This window comes from Phytophthora parasitica (genome assembly GCF_000247585.1).
Source record: "Phytophthora parasitica INRA-310 unplaced genomic scaffold supercont2.25, whole genome shotgun sequence".
In the NCBI taxonomy this organism is placed as follows: domain Eukaryota; phylum Oomycota; class Peronosporomycetes; order Peronosporales; family Peronosporaceae; genus Phytophthora; species Phytophthora nicotianae.
In genome coordinates, this window is record NW_008649011.1 from 806,839 (window position 1) to 829,846 (window position 23,008).

A 23,008-nucleotide genomic window follows, 5' to 3' on the forward strand; every position below is an offset into this window, starting at 1 on the left:
GGATAATGAAAGTATGAAAGTATCATACAGTATAACCTCGTTTGGGCATACCGAATAACCTTCTTCGGGCAACTTTGTCCAATTCAAGCGCAACTTAACTTCCAATCACTTCCCAATGGTCTGATTAAACATGTATAGGTATATTTGAATTGTCCGATTATACATATATTTTGAATGGTCCGATTATACACGTTTATGTATTCTCCCATGCCCAATTATACAAAGCGGTGGATAAGGATGTGATGTATACATTTTCACCATGTATACGAAGTATACACGGTAATGCAAAAAGCCATGGATGTGGGATTGCTCAACCGCGGCGTGCGCTGCCTCTTCACGGAGCCTGGCGCCGCTTTATCAGCCGCTTCTTATCACCCTATGTGCGAGTGCATGTTGCAACAAGCCCCGCCGCCCGATTGGCGCTATTTAGTGCGCTTCCCAGTGCTCAAGCGCCATGTATTGGCTCAGTTCCAGTCCGTTGCCTCAGAAATGGCCAAAACGCCACAAACGCCTCGCAAACGGAAGAAACGGAGCGTCGCACAGCAAAGTGGAGACGTCCAAGAGTACAAAACACTTTGTCTCGCTTCTCTATGTCAAAAATTGGCGCAATGCGAGCTATTGGCAATCGGAGAGGCGGAGTTGATGAAGACTGTCGTGAAACTCGAATCTCTCGACATTCTACGGCGTGTTGTTGTTGGCAGATTGCTGCCACTAAGGATACGAGTGCTGCTACTGGCTTTTGCATTGCAGGAGCAAGGAGCGAAGTGTCTGGAGGCGGAAGTGCAGAGCTGGATCCAGCAAGTCTGTGAGAAGATACTCGAGGAGGTTCTTGAAGCCACAGCGACGAGCGGTTCGAGTGAGCCACCAAAAAAGAGAGCGAGGACAAGATCAGATGGTAAAAAGATAGAGGGACTAGAGGAGATGGAAAAGAGCTGTGAGTTTTGTCGAGGTGAAGCTAGTGTTGAGTTCTTGAGGTCGAAGTATGGAGGATGGGAATTTTTCGTGGAATGCACGCAGCAGACTGCGAAGATATTAGAGAATAGTGGGGAGAGTTATGCAAGTAACCAGGCGTTGATGGCATTGTCAGCGTTTTGGGATTCGTTGCCAGTCGCGGGATTGACGAGTGCGAAAACAAAGAAGAGGAGGAAAAGATCTCAGATTTCGGTGAAAAATGAGGATGTTGTGGAGCCAACGATGTCAGTTGCGGACTATGAACGAATATGTCAGGTTAGTGGAAATTCGGAGGATAAGACGGATGCTTTTCGGAAGACGTGGACGAGTGTTTGGGAGCGAGAGTTGAAGAATGTTGTGAAAACTGAGCAAATAACTTTGTCTGATGCTATTCGTCACTGTTCGAAAGCAGACGCGTTTGCTAGTGTTATGCTGCCTGGAAGGAATGAAGGCGTCGCACACCTACCGGGGTTTCGCATCGTGGTGGAGATAATTCGTTCGTTATGCGTTGGAATATCTGGTATCATCACTACGTTTGCGCATGCTTGGAATATCACTGGATCTGGTGGTGGCGCTCCCACTCTGATTACTGTCCCTAATAGTGCTGGATCAACGAAGCGGATCCTGCGGGCATATTTAAGTGAACTGTTAACGTCCTCAAAGGTTCGACATGAAGGCGAGTCATCATCGCCATCGCTGGAAATCCTCTTCATCCTGTACAAGATTTTCTCAGAACCTTGTAATGGAGGTCAACAGGACGGCGACTACTCCAAACACTGGGATGTTCTAATGTCTCAACTGGACAGCGAGGGCTGTTCAACTCAGGAGGGCATCAAATGGTGTCTTGCTCTTGAGAAATGCGTGCTTAATGTCAATGCCAAGGGTCGAATGGTAATGCGTGGATACGAGAACTTCTTGCAAGCCTTTAAGAGGTATTGCCGTGCTATCATGTATGGCATTATTGCGACTGGTGGTAAAAGTATATCGACTAATGGTTCGATACGGCGACACCTTATACGCAAGGAAAGTGATCGTGTTGCAGTTCGTCAGACACTCGCACAGACGATGACTACGTTCGGAGAAGGTTGGGTTTCCAGCCTGATCGCCCAGCTGCTGAAAGCGAGCATAAGTATACGCTCCACAAACGAGATTTACCAACGAGGAATGAGAAACTTGCTGTTTCCCGCCTTGGTTTCTGGCATGAAGTCCACAGGCAAGTCTAATCCGAAGCGACGATATACTGGACAGCAATTATTCACTGGTATCGTTCATGCTGTCAACTCCATCTTGAAGGAAAGCGAGCCAACTTCTGTATACCTTGTATCGCTGATGCGATTTTGTGAGGCATGGGATGCGTACCAACGTACTCACACAAAAGAGCCGCCTACTAGGGCGAACAGATGGGGTTTTAAAGCCATGGTTGAGTTGGATATGCTCCCAGAACTTCTTGAATGCTACGAGAAGAAGGAAGTGGTCCATCAAGAAACTAGTGAAGCGCTGGAATATGCAGCAGAGGTGCTACAAAACGCACCAAACTGTCCGTCGACACTGGAACCAAGTCTTTACAAAGTGCTATCTGCTGTAAAAGCTGGAGTTGAGCTTGTCAAGACATCTGTAACTTCTGATGCTCAGCTTGTATCACACTCCAGCGATGTGCTCCAGCGTCTCCTTCGTGCTGTAAGATTCGCTGACTTGGCTCAGACTCGTGACCTGATGAGCAGCATCAAAGATTCGATTGGGACTCTTAGCGAGTTAAGACAACAGCTTGAGCGATGGTTCTCATTTGTCGAGACTTATGGTGCATCTTTCGCCGGCAAAGAATCGCGGATGGAGCTGTCGCTATTGTGTACGAGGCTAATTCGATGGTTCCCGAACGAGTTTGGAAGCATGCGCGTTCTGCTCATGACTCCACTCGATCCTCACTTTGTCTTTGCGTTGAAAGCGTTTGTGAAAGAAGCTGGAAGACCGAGCAACAAAGATTGTTCGTCTTTTCTGAGTTCTACAGCCAGATCTGCTTTGCCTTCAGCCGTTCGAGTGGAAATGGCGTTGCATTTGTATCTATCGGCAGCAGCATTCCCGGATCTGGAAACTCTGACGGTCTTGCTGTTTAAAGCGATGATTAAATGTCGCTCTCCCGATGCATTTGACCACATCCTGAAGATTGCACAAAAGAACGGCCGAATGCTGTTACCGGAAGCCGCAGTCGAAACTTTAAGCTCTCCACTTAAGGGGTTAGAGTTTTCGAGTTCTGCTTTAATCCAGCACGATGAAGAAGTCGACGACAAGCAACTCAAGACCCATGCCAGACTCACCAAAGCTCTCATTTATCAGGAGAATACGCTGAAGCTTCTGGCGGATTCTGCTTCGATCTTCGAAGGAGGAATTTCATGGTTGGTGCTGCTGTTTGATGACAAGTCTGCTACGACGTGGCTTCCTCATTTCTTCGAGTATATTTTGAAGACTGAATTTTGTGGAGGCAGTCTACGCGCTGACCTGTTGCTGACTAATCTGGAGGAGATACTGAGAACCGGCTTAGGCGAGAGAGTGCTACGAGAAGCATTTTGGCTGACTGCGTTGGTCAACACAGCTCTGGTTGCATGTTCAAGCAGAAGCGCAGGTGCCTACGAGGACATGGACGCAGAAGGTTACGACAGATTGCGACTGATCAGTGGCAATATTCTGCGGCTACTATCGATTGGTTCCGACACGCTGGAAGTAAGAGGGCAGCTTGATGGAGAAGTGCTAGGTTTGCTAAATATGTCGAAGTGTGCAAGGTTGTCCATTGTGGAGAATGGTGCGTCGTGGACCTGTGAACGTCTTATCGATAAGAGAACTGCTGCGGCGTTGCGAATGAGCGTGTCCGAAGTGTGGAATACTGAGGTGAAGGCAGTGATGGAGCCTCCTCTTCAGCTCTTCATGCCTTTCGTTCACTGGTTGTCGGGAGCTCTGCTTTACTCGCAGTCGTTTTTAGAGGAGCCCTCTGCAGCTATGAGACGTTGGGAGCGCACGTTCACCAGCTACGTGACCGATCTGTACTTGCATCTAGAGTTCGAAGGAATCGCTTGCAACCTTCTCAAAGCGTGGCTTACTACGTGGGTCACGTCCAACATCGCTCGAGGTCAAGAAGAACTGCAGCTTATAGCTCTTCTCCCTTCGCAAGTGGCGTTGTTTCGTCGTCTGGCTTTGGCTCTGTATCGCGGTTCCTCGACGTCAATTTGGCAATTAATTTTTGTCTCCGTCAACCTCGCGTTAGACCACCATTCGACTGACAACCCGATGAGCTTTGAGCAAGCAACAGAACTGATCGTCAGTACGCTGACAACACTGGAGCTTGTTGAACTGTCTGCATCGTCGGACTTCGTGCGCTTCTGTAATTTGCAAGACATTGAGCCGTTCTTCGAAGAGCTAGAGAAGTTCCTATCACACTCTCAGCTTCGTTCCTGCAATGCTGATCAAGTGTGTTGCTTATTGCAGTATCCACTGGAGTTGCTTGTATCCTGCTACGCCTGCAAGATCCCAGCAGAATTTGAAGCGGAGTCTCGACTGTTTCTCCAACGTGTCAAGAAGATTCTTGGAGAAAACTTCTCTGCAATGAATGAAGACAGCACTGCGTCATTTGCATTGGACGCGACGGAGATGGACGCGTTCTTCCCGTATTGGGCGGATGAGATGCTGCTCAAGTACGACTACATCGACCGAGAACGGTGTGTCGAGGTCCTAGAGGTCATTCAAACCACTACAAGGCAATAATTGAAGTGGTGACGAGTTGACAATAATGGGAAATTGGTCATTAGCTTGCCACAGATTGTGACTCGTGTCTATTGCTGCTCTTGTTGCTGCATCTCCCTCCGCTTGATCCTGTCTCGCTTAATGTCATTGATCACACCCTGACGCATCACCTACAACAGCATCAAGCGTTAATTAATACAGTCTATGTAGCACCCAAGGAACACGCACCTTCTTCTCGGCGATCTGCTGGTGGTGCGCGTAATACACAGCGTAGGCTGCACCCGCGCAAAGGCCACTGAGCACCAGCACCGGCGCCTTGTCCTTGAGCACACGCACAAGTCCCATACTTAAGTAGTCTTCGTAATGAGCGGCGACCTGAGCATGTCGGTTTTATGTGACTTAAACGTTAAGTACGATTGCGGTTGGCGTATGATTAGTTTTTGATCTTATGACGAATCTATAGATAGCATAACGAAACGACACAAAGAAATCCTCCTGATATTGCTGAGCGAGGAAGCTACGAGTCATGTATATTGGGCCATGGCAGGAGTATCGACTGGCCAAGATCCAGGACGATGCGATTCAGAGACTGCGTCAGGAATGGGAGGCCCAGTTGTGTGATCAACTGGCCCCAGGGGACGATGACCGGATCCGAGAGCTCATGCAGCCACTGGTTGCAAAGCTTCCTTCGATGTTGTTAGCTGCCAAGTCGAGGACAAATGGATCGAGTACGAGCTCGAGGAATGGACATTTGACGAGATCACGTAGCAGTATTAGCTCTGAAGCGAGCACTCGATACTCCAGTCGACCAGAGTCGGCACGATCAAGTGTCTCTACTGTATCGACGAGGTCTATAACGAGTCACAGGAGTGTACGAGAGACTGGTGTAGTGCATCGACGTACAAAACCACATGAGAATAATCAGGAAACACACGATGGAAGCTCATCAAGAGCTCCATTCAAGCCTCCAAAGCCAAAGAAGAGCAAGAAAGCACTCACGGCATTGGAGCAGGTGCAGAAACGCAAGAAAATGTTTGCAACGTGGATCAAACAAGCCGGTAATAATGACAAGAGTGACGCACCAGAACAAGGAACACCAGAAGCTAAAGCGGAGATGAAGGAGGTTGTGAAGGTCAGCGTCAAATTGCCATCCATACAATCTGCTCGTCCTGCCAGTGCTGCGACCTTGATCAGTGATAATAGAAGCTCCAAGGTCTCGTCACCCTTAAAAATGCCACCTCTCAACAAGTTGAGCATATCGACAAACGCGTCTCCAAGCGAAGAGCTCTCACATCAAGCAACAGTCATGTCACCTCGATTCTCGCCGTCCTCTAATGCCGCTGACGTCGATCTAGACGAGTCCGTGGACGAGGAGGAAATCAACAAATTACTGAATTGGACCGACACTCTGCTCTCTCCGCAAGCCATGGATTCTCTCTGCAATTTTGACGACTGAGCTTGTGATGCGGATCCTCCAGCAAAATTCGTCTGTGTCTCCGGTTTTCAGTGTTCATAGCCGTCTATAAATTAACTGATTCACTCGCATCTTCCTCCTACACAGTTACCATACTAGTCACAGCCCCATCTCGTCACTCACAAGGTCGAAACTGCTTCGGCGGCCGAGGACTCGACGAGTTCTGCTCTCCGTTCCCTCTTTTGCCAGAAACCTACAGCACCGCAAACCATTGTTAATAAACAAATAATACTTCATCATTCTCTATCACCTACTTTGCGGTCTGCAGCTTGGTACTGCTCCCTCATGACACTATGCGTGGATGTCATCAGGATCACTATTCAACATGCAAAATGAAATTATTGTCAGTCTTCATCTGCAGTTTTTATAGTACCAAACAGCTATACAAACCTTGGTTTGGAGGTGGCATGGTGTCATGTGTAGCATAATAAGCTTTAGGAGTCACGATCTGCCATTGAAGAATTACCAGATATGTTTCATTCCACTGTTTCATTCCATAAAGGTGGCCAATGTCTTCTTACCATCTTGACTCCTGGCTCTTGTGGGAGTCTGGAGAAGTTGGCGGCGGAGCTGGTGGGCCACGCAGCCATTGAGTTCATTGCGGGTGCTTTCTCTTCCAGTCTATCGAGCCTGAAGGCCGCTAGCCATCGCTTCTCGTTCGTGAAGGCCATCGCGTGGGACGTCTCAGGAAAAGTGTGGGAATAAAGTCGCACATAACACGCATATATCCTAAGCTTTACCTAGTTTCAACGAATCACCCTCAAACAACCCAATACGTAGCTTAGGATAAATATTGTAGGATACACACTTTTGTTACTTCATAATCACAGCGTCTTCATCATCGTCGCCTTGTCTCGTCATGGCGCTGGTCTTCAAGTCCCTGCAGGTCGTGCTGCCTGGCGCCTTGGTTCACTACCTCCCCGCTCTACTGTGCGTAACAGCTCAAGAAATTTCAGCAGCCCCCTCTCCTCGATTGCACTAATTACTACTGCAATTATTGCAGATTTGGTCAGCACCTGGAAGATGCTGTTCTGAGTGGCCTGGTGCCCGTAGTGTCCGCCATTGTGGGATTGTTGTTGGTCTTAGACCTAGCGATCCTCCGCTCTCCAGACCAGTCACTCCCCAAGCAAATTGCTGAAGGGGTTCTGGGTCTCGTTCTGGGATCAATGGTATTTCATGTGGCTGTGGTCCTGTTCGGCGCTCCCGTTGTCGAGTACGTGTCTGTAGTCTTTTCAAATTCGAGAGCATCTAAACTGATGCTCATAATGTGTTCTAGTCTGTGGATGCAGACGCTGTTGCTGGCTGTATTGCTCTCGAGTTGTGTGGCAATGCCCTTGGCGCTACATTTGGGGTGTGCACCACGCAAGTGGCTTGATCTGATACTGGAGCTCAGGTATGTTGATGTGAATGGGAAGGTTCTGCTCTGTTGCTGACTATTTGATACACAGTGCCAGCAACTCGCATGAGCTATACCTCGTGTGCTCGTCCATTGGTGCCATGCTCGGTGCCTATGTTGGTGCTCTTCCCATTCCTCTGGATTGGGATCGACCGTGGCAGGTAAGAAACAATACCTTTGAAATGTTCTGTAGCATCGGCTAACGGTATTGTCACATTGTTGTAGCAATGGCCACTGACTTGTGTGTATGGCACGCTGATCGGTCATGCTGCTGGAATCGTCTTGAGTATCGTCATCAGCACCACGTCAGAGTCTTTCGCTGCCAAGTCGACGAAAAAAGACTAAACAAAATTCATGCTAGAAGACTTTACATTCATGTTTTGGATGCTACCAGGAGTGTTGTTCGGAATGCTGCGCTCTTTAGATAAACTCCGAGCTTACTCTTGGCGATTTCGCTTGGGTCATCGAATAATTGCTGCAGAATTTGTCTCCGCTGTCGTGCATCAGCAAAGATGAGGAATTCCAAAACAGTATTCACAGCAGCTTCCTTCAAACCAGGTCGCACAACACGCAGACACTGGACATACTGGCGCATGACTTCCTCTACACAGACCGAGTCGTACTTCATGAGATTCAGCAACGTCTGGCATAGTGTAGCCATCACTGCTTTCGTCACCGTCTCGGTCACCAGCAGTGAAGCCACTGGAGCTGCACAGCGTCGCAGTAACGCCACAACTGACGCGCCTTGGTCCGTCTTCGCACACAAGAAATCGATAGCCTGTAGCCCCTGGGTAACCGCAGTCATGTCTGTACGCTCAATCAACGGCTTGCCTGTAGTAGACGCAAGTTCTTGGCTCTCAATGCGACTCAACAACTGCTCGATTTGTTGTTGCTGACTCGTAGCTCCGTGGTGCTTGCGTCCTGCTCTAATGGAGTTCAGCGTCGCACGCAAACTCCATTCATTGTGACGCTGTGCCATGACTTCTCCAAATGTCACGGTCTCGGGCTGCAACTCGTACATGTTCACTATACTTTCCAGCAGAACAACACGCGGTACTGAGAATATCAATTCACTAGCGAGATCAATGTCCGCTTCCAGTGCGTCATAGAAGAATTCCCAAGTGTGAGAGACGAGCTGGTGGAACTCAACAGCGTGGTGGTCTGCTATGACACGTAAGATCTCGAACAAGAAATGGCAGAACGGCCCCAACACACTGGGCCTGTGACGCATATGAGGTCTCATAATCTGTATAGCACTCAGAATCTAAACACCAAGAGAGTTAGATGTTGTCATTGCTGTCTGTATCCACGCAGATAGACGTACATTTTGGAAGAACGTGGTGTTGAGATAGAGCTGGGACAGCGATACCGTTCCGAAGTGCTGCATGAGCTGTCGAGGGAAGCGTGAGAGCACCAACATGGGGTGACATCGGGTCAGCTCTCGGAATCGCTCAACGACTTCACTTCCGTCTCGTGTCAGATCACGTAGAATCTCGTCCACTTGAGAAATAAGTCGGCGGTCCCGAATGGCCATTTCGTGCTGATCTCCATCAATATCGAAGTTAACAAGCGACTCCCAGTCTGGATTCAGCATGTCGAGTAATCCAGCCACGACCTTAGGGTTCTGGAAGTACAAGGTCTGTTGTAAGATCAATACAAATTGGTTAGTACGAAATGCATACCAGCAAGTGTAGAAGAGCGTACATACCCCGATAAGCTCACGCTTGACATCTCCATGGATCGCTACGACGTCCCCGAGATTTCCAAGATGTGGGTCTGCAGTCATGATCGGATCCAGAAGGTTCAGCAGCGTCGTATCATCAGCTTGATCGTGCGCAATTCTCGTCAAGAGATCAGTAGCGCAAGACTCGGTCGACTTTCCAAAGTTCTTGTCTTGAATCCGCTTGAGCACTTCTATTTCTTTGACGAGTACCACGAGACTGTGTAGAGTCATGGCATCCAAACGAAGCGAAACGCCCTGAGCTTTCCACCGCGCAACAGCGCGATCAATGGACTGTATCACAATCTGCAACACTCTATAGACGTCGCACGCTACCATCGGATCTTCCAGAGTGAAAAGACCCTCAGTGGTGGAGGCTTGAACTAGGTGACGAATGAAGCTGACGGAAGACGAGTACGACTCAGTGAAGCCTTCTCCTAGGTTGTCCAAAGCACGACGCACGAATCCACTGCATTCCGTACGGTGAGAAACACTAGAGCAGGTTGGTAAGTGGCCCACAACTAGAAGCAACGCCTTGGCCAGCTGAGCAGCAGCAGCTTGCGAGTTGCAGGATGATCTAGCAAAGTGCAATAATGACATCTGCAGTGTCCACAAGTCAGCGGGAGAATGCGTGGTGGAGTCGCCACTCTTCGGACACGACCGTCGCACTGCTTGACTGGCGGCATACACAAAGTCTTCAGGAGCGATCACATCGGGCAAGGATCCAGTACTTGAGTTTCGCTTCAGCTCCTTCACTAAACCCTCCAACGGTGCAACTGCAGCCCCGTCGGCTTTCACTTGCGAGGTACCAATGTAGGCATCCTTGAAAACCTCCAGATCAGTCCTCGTGCTTTCAGGTTTAGACGTTGTTGACTGCTTGGGTGCTTCCGCCATAGGTTCCGAGTAAAACGACCCGGTACTGGTGCTGGCCTGGGTTGTTTGGATCTTGAAGGTAGTAAATCCCTCTGAGAGCAGCAGTGCTTCTTCGTCTTCTTCATCAGTTGTCATGTTGTTGCTTGACCCGCTCCGCTCCAGAAGCCACTCGCGCAGTAATTTAAGTTTCTCCGATACACCTGACGAGAGTGAGGTGACCATATCGTACGCACTCAGCTGCATCAGGACAATATCTGCTGCAATCGAGATATCTGACGCGTTGGTCACAGCTAGAAGACTAGCAACAGCCTTGCTTTCATTCTTCTTCGTTGCTTCGACAGCTGAAAGCAACGTCATCTCTAGACACTGCTCGCTTAGAGCGGATTGCTCGAGCAGATTCCACAGAGATTCCATAGACATCGCACGAACAGCAGTAGCGCAGAGATGAGATGTCGAGGGAGAAGCTGCGGCTGCAAGCTTGGACAACAAATGGTCCGGATACAGACGCGCATCCTTCGTTGCGATGAGTCCTGTACTCGACAGAATCGCAGCATTCGACGTCGCCTTCGGGAACAAACTCTGCGTTAACCTCGCCAAGCACGTCGCAGTTCTGCTGTCTGCAGAAGCCATTGTCCGTGGATCCGTGTGTGCATGCGGCGAGCATAACACCTGGATAGCGCCATGGATAATTGCGAGGGGGAGTTTAATCTCACGAATCGTGTTGGCTCCATCTGTGACGTAAAACACCTTGCAATCGGAGAAGCTGATGCCAGATGTTGCCTTGAGTTGAGGGGCGATTTCCAATTGGGACTCGATCGCACGCCAGATCACTTCCACTGTGATGGCAAAGATGTCGCGGTCTTTCAGCAATAGAGTCGCCACCAACTCACGTCCAGCAAGTAGTCTTCCATACGCTCCCGCCAGCAACAATGACTGCTCAATAGCGGACTTCTTGGGATGGTTGTCTTCATCCTTCTTGATATCTCCCGGTTCGTTAGTATAGTTGCCATCCTTTGAGAAGTCATACAACGCTTTCATGCACATACGGAGCGATGGGATTGATGCCTCTAGCTCGAGTAGATTCTCCAGCGAGCGGAAGATCTTGCTGCGGATACTGCTGTAGCAAGGCAGCTTCGCCAACTCACGCAGCCACGAGAAGCTCTGGGTACTCTCTGCACCAACCACTTGATGGATTTCTTCCGAAAGCTCGTCAACGCTGCGAGGCGATGTCAACAGGTAGAGGATGTGAGAAGCCACTCGTCGTGTAGATAACTCGGGAGAGTTCAGACACTCGAGATAGTACAAGACAACGTTCGATGCCACATCGGAGCTGTCGTTCCCACCAGCAAGATACTCGCGCAGTTTGGTGAGCAAGCGTGGGATGATCTGAGCCAGTGCTGGTTGGTTTAGAGGCACTTGGGCTGGAGAGTCTGACTTGTTCTTGTTTCTAGGACGTACTGCTAGAAGGAGCAGTTGGCATAAGCATCCGTAAGGTAGATACTGCACCGTGTCGAAGTCTTCGCAAACGATGTCTGCAATCCACCACGCGCTGTTAGCTGCAGCACTGACGTTCTGCACTGCGTTCTTGTCGTCGTTTCCAGCAACCATCTCCATCAGGAAGTCCTTCTTCCGACTTTGTCGAAGACGCATGCCGAGTTTAAACTTGCGGTCCAGAGTACGGAGATGCTCCAGAATCGCTGGGGGCGGTTGGCGTGCCAATCCATTGGCATCAAACAGCATCAGCGGGTCTCCAGTCACTGAAGGATCGCCTTGGTTGAGTTGTAACAGCTGCTGCTCGTAATCTCGCAACTGCAGGTTGCCTTGAATCAGGTCAGGGAATGCACTTCTGTGCTTGCCAAGTAGCAGCGGGTCCGGAGCACTGATCGCTGGGAACGTATACCGACCCGTAATGACCATCTGCATCAAACCTCGCAGCGTCGGGAACTCCTCCCACAAGAAAGTGCCGATGGTATTCGGGTTAAAGCATCCAACAATCTACAAAGTAGGCACAAGATGTTAGTTGTCACCTTCAAGTTCTTTCAGCAGAAGTTTTCCTTACCAATAAAATGGAGCAACAAATCCAGAAGCGACTTGAATGGCAGAACTCTTGCTCTTGTTTGTCGTCAGTGCCTTGCCACTTTATCAACAAAAGAATGTGAGTTTGTAACTGAATTTACACGTGATATCGCATAATCGGAGTACGTACCAACGCGAGCTTGAGTAGATTCTGGACGAATTGGTTGTTTTTCACTTCAATTCCGAGTACTCCCCCGTTTTGGGCATACGCAGCTAGATCGTCTTCGTGGTGACGCCACAACACCTCACGGTGCATATGAGCCTCGGCACCACGGAAGACAATTGTCTCCAGCGTCCGCAGAGCTTCCACGCGGTCAATAGCTCTGCATGAATTGTACAAACTTGTGAGAAGCTCCAGCGAGTCTTCGTGGACGGGAATATCCTCCTTTGTTGATTGAAAGCACGTTCGGTCGTGCTCTGTAGGCTGCACATCCGAAGGGATATCAAGGAAGAGCAGCTTCTTCACAATACTCTCATACAGCATCTTCTCGAAGGGTGAGTCGCCGTTGAGTCCAAAGTGCTTCAAGACATCACGACAACAGATGATGGCCTCTCGCTGTACAAATGCAAGCGCTTGCTGCAGTTCCTCCTTGGCCCATACAGATATCTTCACTGTCTTCGAGCCTTCAGTCGAGGCGCCATTGCCATTACCCCCGCTACTTCCGCTTGGTCCATGGCCGCTCGAGGTACTACCACCACTTCCAATCGAAGCGTGACCTGAAGATAGAGATGACTTGGCTAAAGACTGCTTGCCTTTCTGAGGACCAAGCCTGTTCGCTCTGGACACTGGAAGCGGTGGGTTGGATCCACGCCGAGGGATAGCTTGTGTGCCGCCATGCTTAAGGCCTGTTGAGCCGAGTGCAGTGGACCCTGTGCCTTGACGGTTGTTGGCATTCGATTGCTGGATTTGAAGACTTTTGACAGCTGCACCTCTCATCAGCAAGATGAGCCAAACAACACCCGTGACAAGACCCATATAGTCCAGCACGCGAGCGTCACCTGTTAGCGCATCCCAATGGCCGTCATTATCGAGAATACCGACGCATAGAGCTTTGATATCAACCTGCTCGAACGTCAACTGCTTCAGAATTTTACGTACAATCGTCTTCAGCACTGGAGCAACCTCCGAGACACTGGCCATTTCTCGGAACACACGCGCCAGTTCTCGACTAGCAAGAGTGCCTTGGTGCTCGATGGGCCGACGGTAAAACAAGTCGTCGGGGCTGCCTAGGATAGAAGACGCTGACATTGAGCGCGACGCCCGGAAGATATGCTGCAGCATCTTGATGTTGTCCACGTCCCTCGACATGTTGTTGGGTCGCTCTCGAGCGATAAACATCGCCAGCGCACGCTTCAAGTACACGGGGTTGTTGCATACAAGATGTGTGATAGCTTCGACCTTGAGCTGGAACATGGTCGACTTGAGCTTCAACTTTAACAGCAAATCCACAGTGGCGATATCATGGGGGCTCGTTGACTTGCAGAGCGCGACGATTTTGTTCAGCAGATCCTTCGCTTGACCTTTAACAGACGGATTCTGCAACCACGCCTCCATGTTTTCGGCCCCGAAGACGCGCACCTGAGCGATACTCGCACAGTCGGCCAGCGTCATAATCATGTTGCGAACAGCGTGATTGCCGCCGATTCCAGAGGATCCTCCCATACTTCCAGGCTTTTCCTTCTCCAGCTCCACAAGACGCGAACGAATATGGTTGGTGATCAGATCTCGCATGTCCTGCACTACAGTAGATCCCTGGAAACGCCTCCGAACAAGAGGCTGCACGGACTGCTTCTCAGTGCCCTCTGTCTCCAGTACTGTCTTCACGTTTTGGACAAATAACTGACTCAACTCGTGGTCCACCCAGATTCGAGAAGACAGCGAGTCGTCCAGAAACACCTTGACGCTATCAACTGGCCACTCGTCGACGTTCTTCATGATCTGCACAAGAAGGTTCGCCACCAGTACGGGCAGCGAGATCTGATAGTATTCTGTCGACCCTGAGAGATGCCCTGATCCCAAAGCTGTGGCTGTGCTTGGCTTCTTACCGTGGTCCGACGGGTCCTTGATGCCAATGTAGTGCTTTGATCGCAGTAAACGCAGCAGATACTTGAGCACAACAGGCTGGCTGAATCGCTTGGGATCTTCCTTTACAGCAGCGAGCAAGGACACGGCAAATAGGCGGCTGGGCGGCTTGTTCTCTCGGATTAGTCGGCCACACGCTTCCGTCAGAACTTCCATCAACTTTGGCTCGGTTGTAGCGCCACTGAGCGCCTCTCGATAGTGCTGGTCCGGAACTTCGTCCGCGTCTGTTCCAGCGTCCGACGCAGACGCCGAAGCGGGCGTCATTTCAACATCTTCCTGCTCTTCCTGCTCATCTTCCTCGTCCGCGTCGTTCATCAGTGTGTCAATCGATAAGCCCTTGCGTTTCGCAGGCGACGACGACGGCGTGGCTGCTGCAGACGGTGGGTCGCTCGACGGTTTCTCGTCTTTCGTTTCACTCTTAGCGTCGTCTTCCTCCTCTTTTTCGTCCTCGTTTTCCTCCTCACTCTCCGCACTCTCTTCGATCTTCTTCAGCGCCTGTCGTCTCTTCATCGGTCTCTTCTCTGACGCCTTCTTCTCCGCTGCCGTCTTGGCCGCCGCTCTCGTCTTGCCTCTAGGCGTCGTTTTGCTCTCCTCCTTCCGCGATTTTCTCGTCCGAGGCTTTACTTCCTCCACTTCCTCCTCCTCTTCATCGTCGTCTTCATCATCGTCTTCCTCGGTACCTTCCTCCGCTTCTTCTTCGTCGTCGTCTTCCTCGGTACCTTCTTCGTCTTCCTCATCTTCCTCCTCAGCTTCATCCTCGTCTTCCGAGTCAATTACCTTCCGCTTCTGCTTCTTTCTGGGTGGAGGCTTGGACCCTCTCAGCTGCCGCTTGCGGCCTCCGCGTCCACGAGTGCCCCTGCGTCGCTCCTCGACGTCGGCCTCCTCCTCCTCCTCGTCCTCTTCATCTTCGTCGTCCTCGTCTTCTTCGTCCTCCTCCTGGTCTTCATCTTCTCCCACTTCATCCTTCTCTTTTTTCGTCTTCTTTTGGGTATTCTTCTTGTTTTTCTTTGCTTCCGCCTCCCGCTTTTTGGCCTGCGCACGCGTCAACTTGGGCGGGGGCGTCTTCTGCTCCTCCTCCTCATCTGCTTCTTCGTCCTCCGCCTCATCTTCCTCTTGACTCACGTCTTCCGCTTCGTCCTCGTCTTCCTCGTCCACCACCACGTTCTTCCGCCGCAGCGAACGGCGCGTCGACCCGCGGGTCGCTACACGCCCGCGCTTCATTCTACTATTGACATGTGAGTATTTTGTATTACTCGACTAGGGTTGGTAGAAATACCAACCAATGAAAGAATAGTCATGCTGAAATGTTAGAAACGATTAATAAAAATATACATTAATGACGAACTGCGTTATTTCAAAAATTGGTTTCTGAAATATTTCAGTTTCGAACACCACCGTGTTTTGTCGGATCGAATGAGACAAAAAATTATTTGTCGAAATTAACCCTTTCGTGGACGGGCACTTTTGACCTGGCTATATTATACTATAGAAGGTCAAGTCATTAGGCCGTCAAAGGAGACATTTTGCCCCCCCCCATAAACTACGGTACTACATAGTGCTTCTAGCGTAGGAGACTTGAGGAGTTCAGGAAGAATTTAATTGTGATTGAGAAAGTTAACTGCCGGAACCTTTGTGGCTTGTGCTCCAGTTGTTGCTCCTCCTGTAAATAAGAATAAACTATTTTGATTACTTTGAGGAGGGTGATGTTTGAACATCATTTTTAAGATCAGTCGCATGTCTCTGTTGAGTCACAACCTCTGACAACCTCTCTGGGTCTGAACAGAGACATTCTCGGCTGTCTGATTGCAGCCGTCTTATCGAGATCCCCGCCGCAATTTTTCGGTATCGCCTACTTCTAGATCTTAGAAGGCTATATTGCTGAGGAGATCTATACCTCTGCGTTGTAGTGTGCTTGGAGTAAAGTAGATAACGACAATTTCACTTCTCATTTTACAACTTCCTCTCAAGTCAAGCCTCAAGCTCCAAGGTTCTCAGATTCCCTGTTTTAAGGTCGCCGATTTGTATAATGTGCTTAAATGCAACAGTCTGTGATCTTTGCTACAGTTATGAAGAGCTGGGGAACTACGTCCCCTCTACCTTTTGGTAGTAACGGGAGTGCTTCGGCACTTACGGTTCATCTTTTCTTGGCTCGGATGACTAAAGTCAGAGAAATGGACTCGAGCTGAAATTTGGTTTTGTATATATCGGAATTTATTAACCCTGTTTTTTTATTTATTTATTTAGATGCCGGTATCTAGCCAAGTTTCTGTACTGTGTCAGTACCGGGAAATCCTGGGAAATCGCTATTCGATGTGTGGTCTCCTCTCGATCAACAACAGCCTTCAGCGGAGGGACTTTCTGACCCCCGCTGCCATGAAACCTATTTTGGCAAAACTGGCACTGGTGAGACCTAATGAGGACCATGACCACCCTTCATACGGAGCCTACACGATGGATGCCCTTCAAAAGGGGCTGCAGAAAAGGCGGAAACAGCTGTGGTTCCTCAATGTCAAGGCAAGATTCAAGAGACGGGCCAGGGGACCTGCCTCCGTGATTCGGAGTCGTCGACCGGCACATTTGGTGATTGGTCGCCGGCCAGGGCAGCTTCCAGGGACCTGGCACTGCATTACCCGAGCCTTGGTCGGTGACAAATTTGTCTTCATTGACTCTGACAACTACCACTACTTCCCTAATCGTGAGGATCTTCTTACAAACTTTTTCGAAACATTTGATGGGGTGTATGCAGTTGAGGACAGGTCCATACCACAAAATCTCCGACCTCCGATTTTCTCCGACGTGTACCAAAAGATGGTACATAAGGGTAGGTAACTCTAGAAATAAATATATAAATTTTAATTGTAGATGTAGTGGTCCACATCTTAAACTTAGCATTTCTAAAAAAAAGATTGGAAGAGCGAGGAGGGCGGCAATGAGCAGGTGGACGCCGGTGCGAGCGGCGGGCGGGTGCAGTGTGCTGACTGGCAGGACGGCAAAAGGGCGGTGGCTGGGCGGTGGCTGGCCGGCGGAAGGACGGCGACGGGACGGCAAAAGGGCAGAAGCAGAGAAGGGAGGGAGGATGGACGGAGGGAGGGAGGGCGTCAGTGGGGCAGCAAGACGGCCGAGAACGAGTGGGACGGGCCGCAGCATAGTGAAAGCAGACTAGGTCCATGCGGAGGGAGCGGTCCTAGCGGCCATGGTACAGGGACTTGGCCTCTAGAACCCTAGTATATGGTAAATTACTAGTTTGCGTAGTGAGTGATGCAGTGCATACTATAATAATTGGCGCATACTATCTACTTCTGCTATATGTGCACGTATCAACATCGTATTGCTACTGTAATATCTGCTTATTCTTAAAAAGCGTTAAATATATTATTACATGCATTTTCTTAAAGCCCATGGATTGCAATGATTGCGCCGGTCGGATAGGTCGGGTATATGATGATATGCGCAAAACATGCAAACATCTTGAAATTTGTAGGGGCATATATATATATATATATAAATTTCCTTGCCCCTCCGACCCGATAACGTCGGAGGGGGCTCAGATGACCACCCTAACCCTTATCGTTTCGATTGGTCGACAGGATTTTGTAAATATTATGATTGGCTATCTTACAAAATAAAATTGATGACTGGTTATTAATGCTCATACTAAAACCTAGTAAGGTCGGAGAATTGATGATATTCATCCATGTAGTTTTAAGTTTAAAATTCAATTTTTTGTTTGCCTTTTTTTATCGTTTTAGGAAAATTCAAGTTTTGTTCCTGTACTTGTGAATGTTTGTGTATCAGATTTTGAGGGGGCATATCTTACTTTAATGAATTTTGATTTATTTGAATATTTAGAAATTGTTTAAAAAGTTTTTTTTGTTTTGTTTTGTTTCGGAGTTCTTAAGTGTTGGTGTGATTTTTATTAGGTTCATTAACAAAGTGCGTTTCTTAACTTTGTAAATGCTGATCTTGCTTAAGTTTCGTGAAAATGTCAGCTACCACGTCTTTCGTGTTACAGTATTTGATCTCAAATTCTTCTAGTTCCACTTTCTCCTGCACGAAGCAGTATCTAATGTGAATATGTTTACTTCTACCATGCAACTCAGGGTTATATGAAAGCTTAATCCAACTTTGGTTGTCCTCATATAGAGTGATTGCATGTGGGCTTTTGTGGTCTAATTCGACGAGTAGAAGATTTAAGAAAATGACTTTTTGCATACAGTGGCGCAGAGCGATGTATTCAGCTTCTGTTGTGGATAACACAACCGTGTGGTGTTTCCGAGATTGCCATGACATTGGGCTTCCGCACATATATGTGATATATCCTCCTACAGATCGACGAGTATCAGGGCAGTTAGCGTAGTCTGCATCTGAGAAGGCAGATAGATACTGCTGTGCTTTATACTGCTCTAGGTTTTGGTTTCCTCCTAGGGTAATGCCCAGTTTTCTCGTGCCATTGAGGTATTTAAGGCCTCTCTTAACCGCATTCCAGTGAGCTTTACCTGGGTTGGCTAGAAATTGACTTACCTCTCGTAGGAAATAAGCCAGATCGGGTCTGGTTCCCATCATCAAGTACATGAAGCTACCGACTGCCTCTCTGTACGGGATCGCTTGCATCTCTTTCTTTTCTGCCTCGGTTTGTGGGCACATTGTGAGAGATAGCTTTGTGCTTGGATCCGTAGGTGTACCAACTGGATGAGCATTAAGATGCGAGAAGCGATCAAGTACTTTGGTAGCGTACTTCTCTTGGTGGATGAAGATAGATCTGTTCTGTCGATCTCGGACGATAGACCAACCCAAGAGGTACTGGGCTTCTCCCAAGTCAGACATTTTAAAGCGCTGTTCCAGAGCGTCGTTAATGTAATTGATGGTGGAGAGTGTCGGAGCAATGATGAGAAGATCATCAACGTACACAAGTATGTAGCACGTGTGTCCATCAACTTTTCCGACAAAGACACATTGGTCTTTTGCCAGTTTCCGAAATTTCATCGAAGTTAAGAATGCACAGAGCGTGAGATACCAGATTCGAGGTGCTTGCTTGAGACCATATAGGCGTTTAAGCAACTTACACACGAGCCCTTCTTTCCCTCGGACAGTAAATCGTTCGGGCTGTACCATGTAGATTTCTTCGTCGAGAAAACCATTAAGGAACGCGGTTTTCACGTCCATTTGATGTATTTCCATGTCAAGTAGTGCGGCAATCGTCAGAAGAAGTCTGAGAACTTCCATGCGGATGACCGGAGAGAATATCTCGTCGTAGTCAATGCCATGCTTCTGCAAGAATCCTTTGATAACAAGGCGTGCTTTGTAGCGGTCAATTTTGCCATTTCCTTTATATTTGACAACAAATACCCAGCCACCTTGCAATGCTTTTCGGTCTTTGGGTAATTTTGTAAGAACCCTGGTTTTGTTTCCATTAAGGACTTGTATTCAGACCGCGCTGCAGATTTCCACTGAGCGGCTTCAGGGAGTTGCATTGCCTCTTTGTATATTTTTGGTTCCGATATATGCCGGATAGCAAGCAACGAGTATGTCTGAGTAACGAGAAGTTGTTGTTCTTCGACATCCAGGGGATCGTTGAGTAGGTTAAAGAGAGAGTTTGCTTTGTCATCTTTTGTAGACTTCTTTGCTTTCTTTTGCGCAGAGTCATTCTCCTCTGCGGTGAGTACATTTGCATTCCGCTTTAACATTTCAGCTAGAGTGGTAGATGTTGAGGCCCTTTTTTTCTTGAGTTAGAGGGCTGAGTACGTCGCTCATGGCTGGAGAATCTAAGAATTCCAGTTTGGAAAACTCTTTTTCTCGAAAGATGACATCTCGACTGTATACAATTCTGTTTTCCGTTGTGTCTAGTAGTCGATATCCTTTCTTATTGGGTGGAATGCCCAGATACATGCACTTCTTTGCTCGTTTTTCGAGTTTGTTTCGGTATAATTCCGGTATGTGTGCGTATGCAGAGCATCCAAATACCTTGATATATTGTGCGGATGGTTTCTTGTTGAACCACTTTTCATAGGGAGTGATCTTGTCTGTAACAGAGCTCGGGGTCATGTTAAGGAGATCGGCAACATGAGTCGCACATTCTCCCCAAAGGACATGAGGTAGATTCCCGTCAACGAGAAAAGCTCTTGTTCTCTCAAAAGGAGCGTGCGCATACGCCTCTTTGCTACACCATTCTGTTGTGGTGCGTAGGCATTCGTTAATTGAGCATGAGTGTTGTATTTTTCAAAGATGATTTGTCCAAGTTTCTCGTATTCACGAGCGTTATCACTCTGGAGTGTGCGAATTTTCTCATCGTACATGTTCTCACGATATTCGAGTTGCCCTACATCGGCCTGAAACATATTTTGGGCCTTCTTCCTAAAATTCCCATAGCAGTTATATAGATCTGACTTTCGTTTGATAATGTAGATGAATCTGTATTGTGAGTAGTCATCAATGAAAGGTAAAAAGAATTGACATCCTGACAGGATTTAAACAGGCAGAGGTCCTGCCATGTCGGTATGAACCTTTTCAAGAGGAAATTTAGCCCTTTCAACGGTGTGTTTATTAAAAGGGTTACGATGGGACTTAGCATATGTGCATGAGTGTAACGGGGCAGTGCGTGCTTGTGGGGAAATATAGCTCTGTCTTATTTAATCTGTGTGGCGCCCGACTCGGGCGCCGTGAAACAACAAAATAAGACCTACTCTAATTGGTCGCCGTGCGCCACGGCGACTGTGTGACGGTACCCCGTCACACCACCCCCTACGTAAGGTTGAAGCTGCGATGACTTCCAAACAGCTTGGTGAGCTCCTCACAATCGAAAGAGCCGTGACAGCAGCAGTACCCACATGGACAGAGACACCGTGGACGTCGAGCTCGCGATGTATGAGGAGGTCCTGGAGCGTTGGGCCTTCACGGACTGCGGTGGTTTCGACAACGCGCTCAGTGACAGCGAAATGCGGGTGCTGATTAGCCGCTGGCGCGCCACACGAAGCAAACCCGACGCTGCGATCGACAGCGTCACCGCACAGTTCATGGACCGGGCCTGGACGGCTTTCGTGAATCGTTGGAACACAGAGGTGCCAGCAGCGTTCCAGCAGAAGCTTTTGCAGCGCGAGGAGCAGCACTCGCGCCGCTCCGTGGGGGCCTTGGCGGCCCAGATTTGCGAGTTGTCATGGGACGCTGATCGAGACTGCTGTTTCGCTCATTATCGCCTCGGATGTCCAAGTTGTCGCGGGTACAGCGTACCGCGACCAAGTGCCGCTGTTTGGGAGCGCCACGCCCCTTTCCGAAGCCGAGCGCAGGCTGGTGGGGCTGTACCAGCGAGCGCTTCACGAAGCTAGGCGCGACGAGGAGTCGCGCCCCGTAGAAGGCCGGCCTCGTACGCCTCCACGCAATCCGGAACGTCCGCCAGCAGCACCTCCCGAGGCTCCCAGCTGTCGTCCAGCGGACCGGTCCACCGTACCAAGTAAGCAGAAGCAGTCGCCGCTCGTGCGGCGGCTCGTGTAAGAGGGCCCTGGCTGGAGATCCGCGAGGAAGATCGCGTGCTCACCGCGTTCACATGTGAGTCAGCTGTCATCTCGGACGCCTCGGTGGGGGCGCCACCAGTGGAAGTAGGAGTCGCATCGTCGTGGGACCCTGGCAGTTGAGACGGTGGAGGGCGCTCCAGTCCGAGGAGCGCCGGAACTCGGGGGTGGCGGCCGAAGTTCACGAAAAATGGTGTCAGTCCCGTTGACGCATGAGTGGCATTGTTGATGGCGAACTCCACCATGGGCAGGAATGAGCTCCACGACGTGAACGACGTGGCATAGCTCCGCAAGACGTCTTCGACAACCCGATTAGCGCGTTCAGTCTGACCGTCCGTTTCGGGTGCGACGCGGTGGACGTAGCCAACCGCGTCCCAACGCTTGAAGAGTTCCGTCCAGAAGGCCGCTGTAAAACGCGGATCACGGTCGGAGACGATCGAACACGGCAGTTCATGATGGCGGTAGACCGTGTCGAGAAACAACGCTGCCGACTGAGATGCGGTGATCGAGGAAGCGACAGGGGCAAGATGGACCATCTTGCTGAATCGGTCGACGAAAACAAGTATGCTTGTGCGGCCATGGGCATCTCGCGGAAGACTGAAGACGAAATCCATGCTGACCGATGTCCACGGACCCGTCGCGACTGGGAGAGGTCGAAGCGGAGCCTACTTTGACGGAGTTGGCTTCACGCGTTGGCACGCTTCGCACGAGCGTACCCACTTCCGCACCCACTTATACATGTGCGGCCAGTAGAAGTCGCGCGAGAGCGACGCGAAGGTCTTTTCGCGCCCGAGGTGGCCACTGCTGGGTGTATCGTGGAACTCATGGATCAGTCGGGCTCTGAGATCATCGTCAAGCGGGACGACGATACGTGGGGGGGTCTGCACGATCGACGCGGAAGGTCAGCAGATTTCCATCGAGACTGTAGCGATCGACACGGGCGCGGGTGTGAGTGGATACGAGGCGCCGCGCCGCTTCCGATGGTTCTCTCAGATACTTGACCAACTCGGAGCACGACGCATCCGACTCGTACGCAGCTGTAATCAGGTCTCGAAGCGGAGTGGTCGCTGCGACTTCAACAGCAGCAACTTCATCAGTGGTGCACACAGCGCAATCGTCGTCATCCTCGTCGCCAACTGCATGGCAGCCGGATTGCACGTAATCCGGTCGACGCGAGAGTGCGTCGGCAAGGATATTGGTCTTG

At 49.7% G+C, this 23,008-nt stretch overlaps 8 protein-coding genes across 8 annotated transcripts in view; 4 read left to right on the forward strand and 4 right to left on the reverse strand.

Annotated features, from left to right (window-relative positions):
* The first annotated feature begins 265 nt into the window (after nt 1-265).
* On the forward strand, nt 266-4,772 carry PPTG_11938 (hypothetical protein). Its single transcript, XM_008907194.1, has one exon. It carries the CDS (start codon nt 283-285, stop codon nt 4,699-4,701), a length of 4,419 nt encoding a protein of 1,472 aa, XP_008905442.1. The 5' UTR covers nt 266-282; the 3' UTR covers nt 4,702-4,772.
* Nucleotides 4,770-5,025, reverse strand: PPTG_11939 (hypothetical protein; the record flags this gene model as incomplete). Its single annotated transcript, XM_008907195.1, has 2 exons — nt 4,770-4,850; nt 4,909-5,025. 2 exons carry the CDS (start codon nt 5,023-5,025, stop codon nt 4,770-4,772), a joined length of 198 nt encoding a protein of 65 aa, XP_008905443.1.
* Nucleotides 5,026-5,152: 127 nt separating this feature from the next.
* Nucleotides 5,153-6,404, forward strand: PPTG_11940 (hypothetical protein). The gene has a single exon (XM_008907196.1). It carries the CDS (start codon nt 5,207-5,209, stop codon nt 6,134-6,136), a length of 930 nt encoding a protein of 309 aa, XP_008905444.1. The 5' UTR covers nt 5,153-5,206; the 3' UTR covers nt 6,137-6,404.
* PPTG_11941 (hypothetical protein) lies at nt 6,270-6,825 on the reverse strand (the record flags this gene model as incomplete). The annotated part of the gene is made up of 4 exons (XM_008907197.1): nt 6,270-6,347; nt 6,409-6,470; nt 6,545-6,602; nt 6,676-6,825. 4 exons carry the CDS (start codon nt 6,823-6,825, stop codon nt 6,270-6,272), a joined length of 348 nt encoding a protein of 115 aa, XP_008905445.1.
* PPTG_11942 (hypothetical protein) lies at nt 6,633-7,990 on the forward strand. Its single transcript, XM_008907198.1, has 5 exons — nt 6,633-7,084; nt 7,158-7,367; nt 7,431-7,547; nt 7,603-7,711; nt 7,776-7,990. The coding sequence occupies exons 1-5, from the start codon at nt 7,014-7,016 to the stop codon at nt 7,893-7,895; spliced, it is 627 nt and encodes a 208-aa protein (XP_008905446.1). The 5' UTR covers nt 6,633-7,013; the 3' UTR covers nt 7,896-7,990.
* Nucleotides 7,924-15,523, reverse strand: PPTG_11943 (hypothetical protein; the record flags this gene model as incomplete). Its single annotated transcript, XM_008907199.1, has 5 exons — nt 7,924-8,814; nt 8,875-9,189; nt 9,259-12,138; nt 12,203-12,280; nt 12,350-15,523. The coding sequence occupies 5 exons, from the start codon at nt 15,521-15,523 to the stop codon at nt 7,924-7,926; spliced, it is 7,338 nt and encodes a 2,445-aa protein (XP_008905447.1).
* Nucleotides 15,524-16,675: 1,152 nt separating this feature from the next.
* PPTG_22897 (hypothetical protein) lies at nt 16,676-17,527 on the forward strand (the record flags this gene model as incomplete). Its single annotated transcript, XM_008907200.1, has 2 exons — nt 16,676-17,123; nt 17,208-17,527. The coding sequence occupies 2 exons, from the start codon at nt 16,676-16,678 to the stop codon at nt 17,525-17,527; spliced, it is 768 nt and encodes a 255-aa protein (XP_008905448.1).
* Nucleotides 17,528-21,617: 4,090 nt separating this feature from the next.
* PPTG_11944 (hypothetical protein) overlaps nt 21,618-23,008 on the reverse strand; it is a gene marked incomplete at both ends in the record, with an annotated part of 3,392 nt that continues 2,001 nt past the window's right edge. Inside the window, 3 exons of the mRNA XM_008907201.1 lie at nt 21,618-22,401; nt 22,474-22,685; nt 22,765-23,004. Coding sequence (XP_008905449.1) covers nt 21,618-22,401; nt 22,474-22,685; nt 22,765-23,004 — 1,236 coding nt within the window. The remainder of the gene's footprint in view (nt 22,402-22,473; nt 22,686-22,764; nt 23,005-23,008) is intronic.

Excerpts from the sequence above, each read along its gene's own strand:
- PPTG_11938 (XM_008907194.1), top strand. The coding sequence starts at position 283 with ATGCAAAAAGCCATGGATGTGGGATTGCTCAACCGCGGCGTGCGCTGC.
- PPTG_11940 (XM_008907196.1), top strand. The coding sequence starts at position 5,207 with ATGTATATTGGGCCATGGCAGGAGTATCGACTGGCCAAGATCCAGGAC.
- PPTG_11942 (XM_008907198.1), top strand. The coding sequence starts at position 7,014 with ATGGCGCTGGTCTTCAAGTCCCTGCAGGTCGTGCTGCCTGGCGCCTTG. Across the intron at positions 7,368-7,430 it reads TTCGGCGCTCCCGTTGTCGA|TCTGTGGATGCAGACGCTGT; the intron begins GTACGTGTCTGT and ends AATGTGTTCTAG. Across the intron at positions 7,712-7,775 it reads ATTGGGATCGACCGTGGCAG|CAATGGCCACTGACTTGTGT; the intron begins GTAAGAAACAAT and ends ACATTGTTGTAG.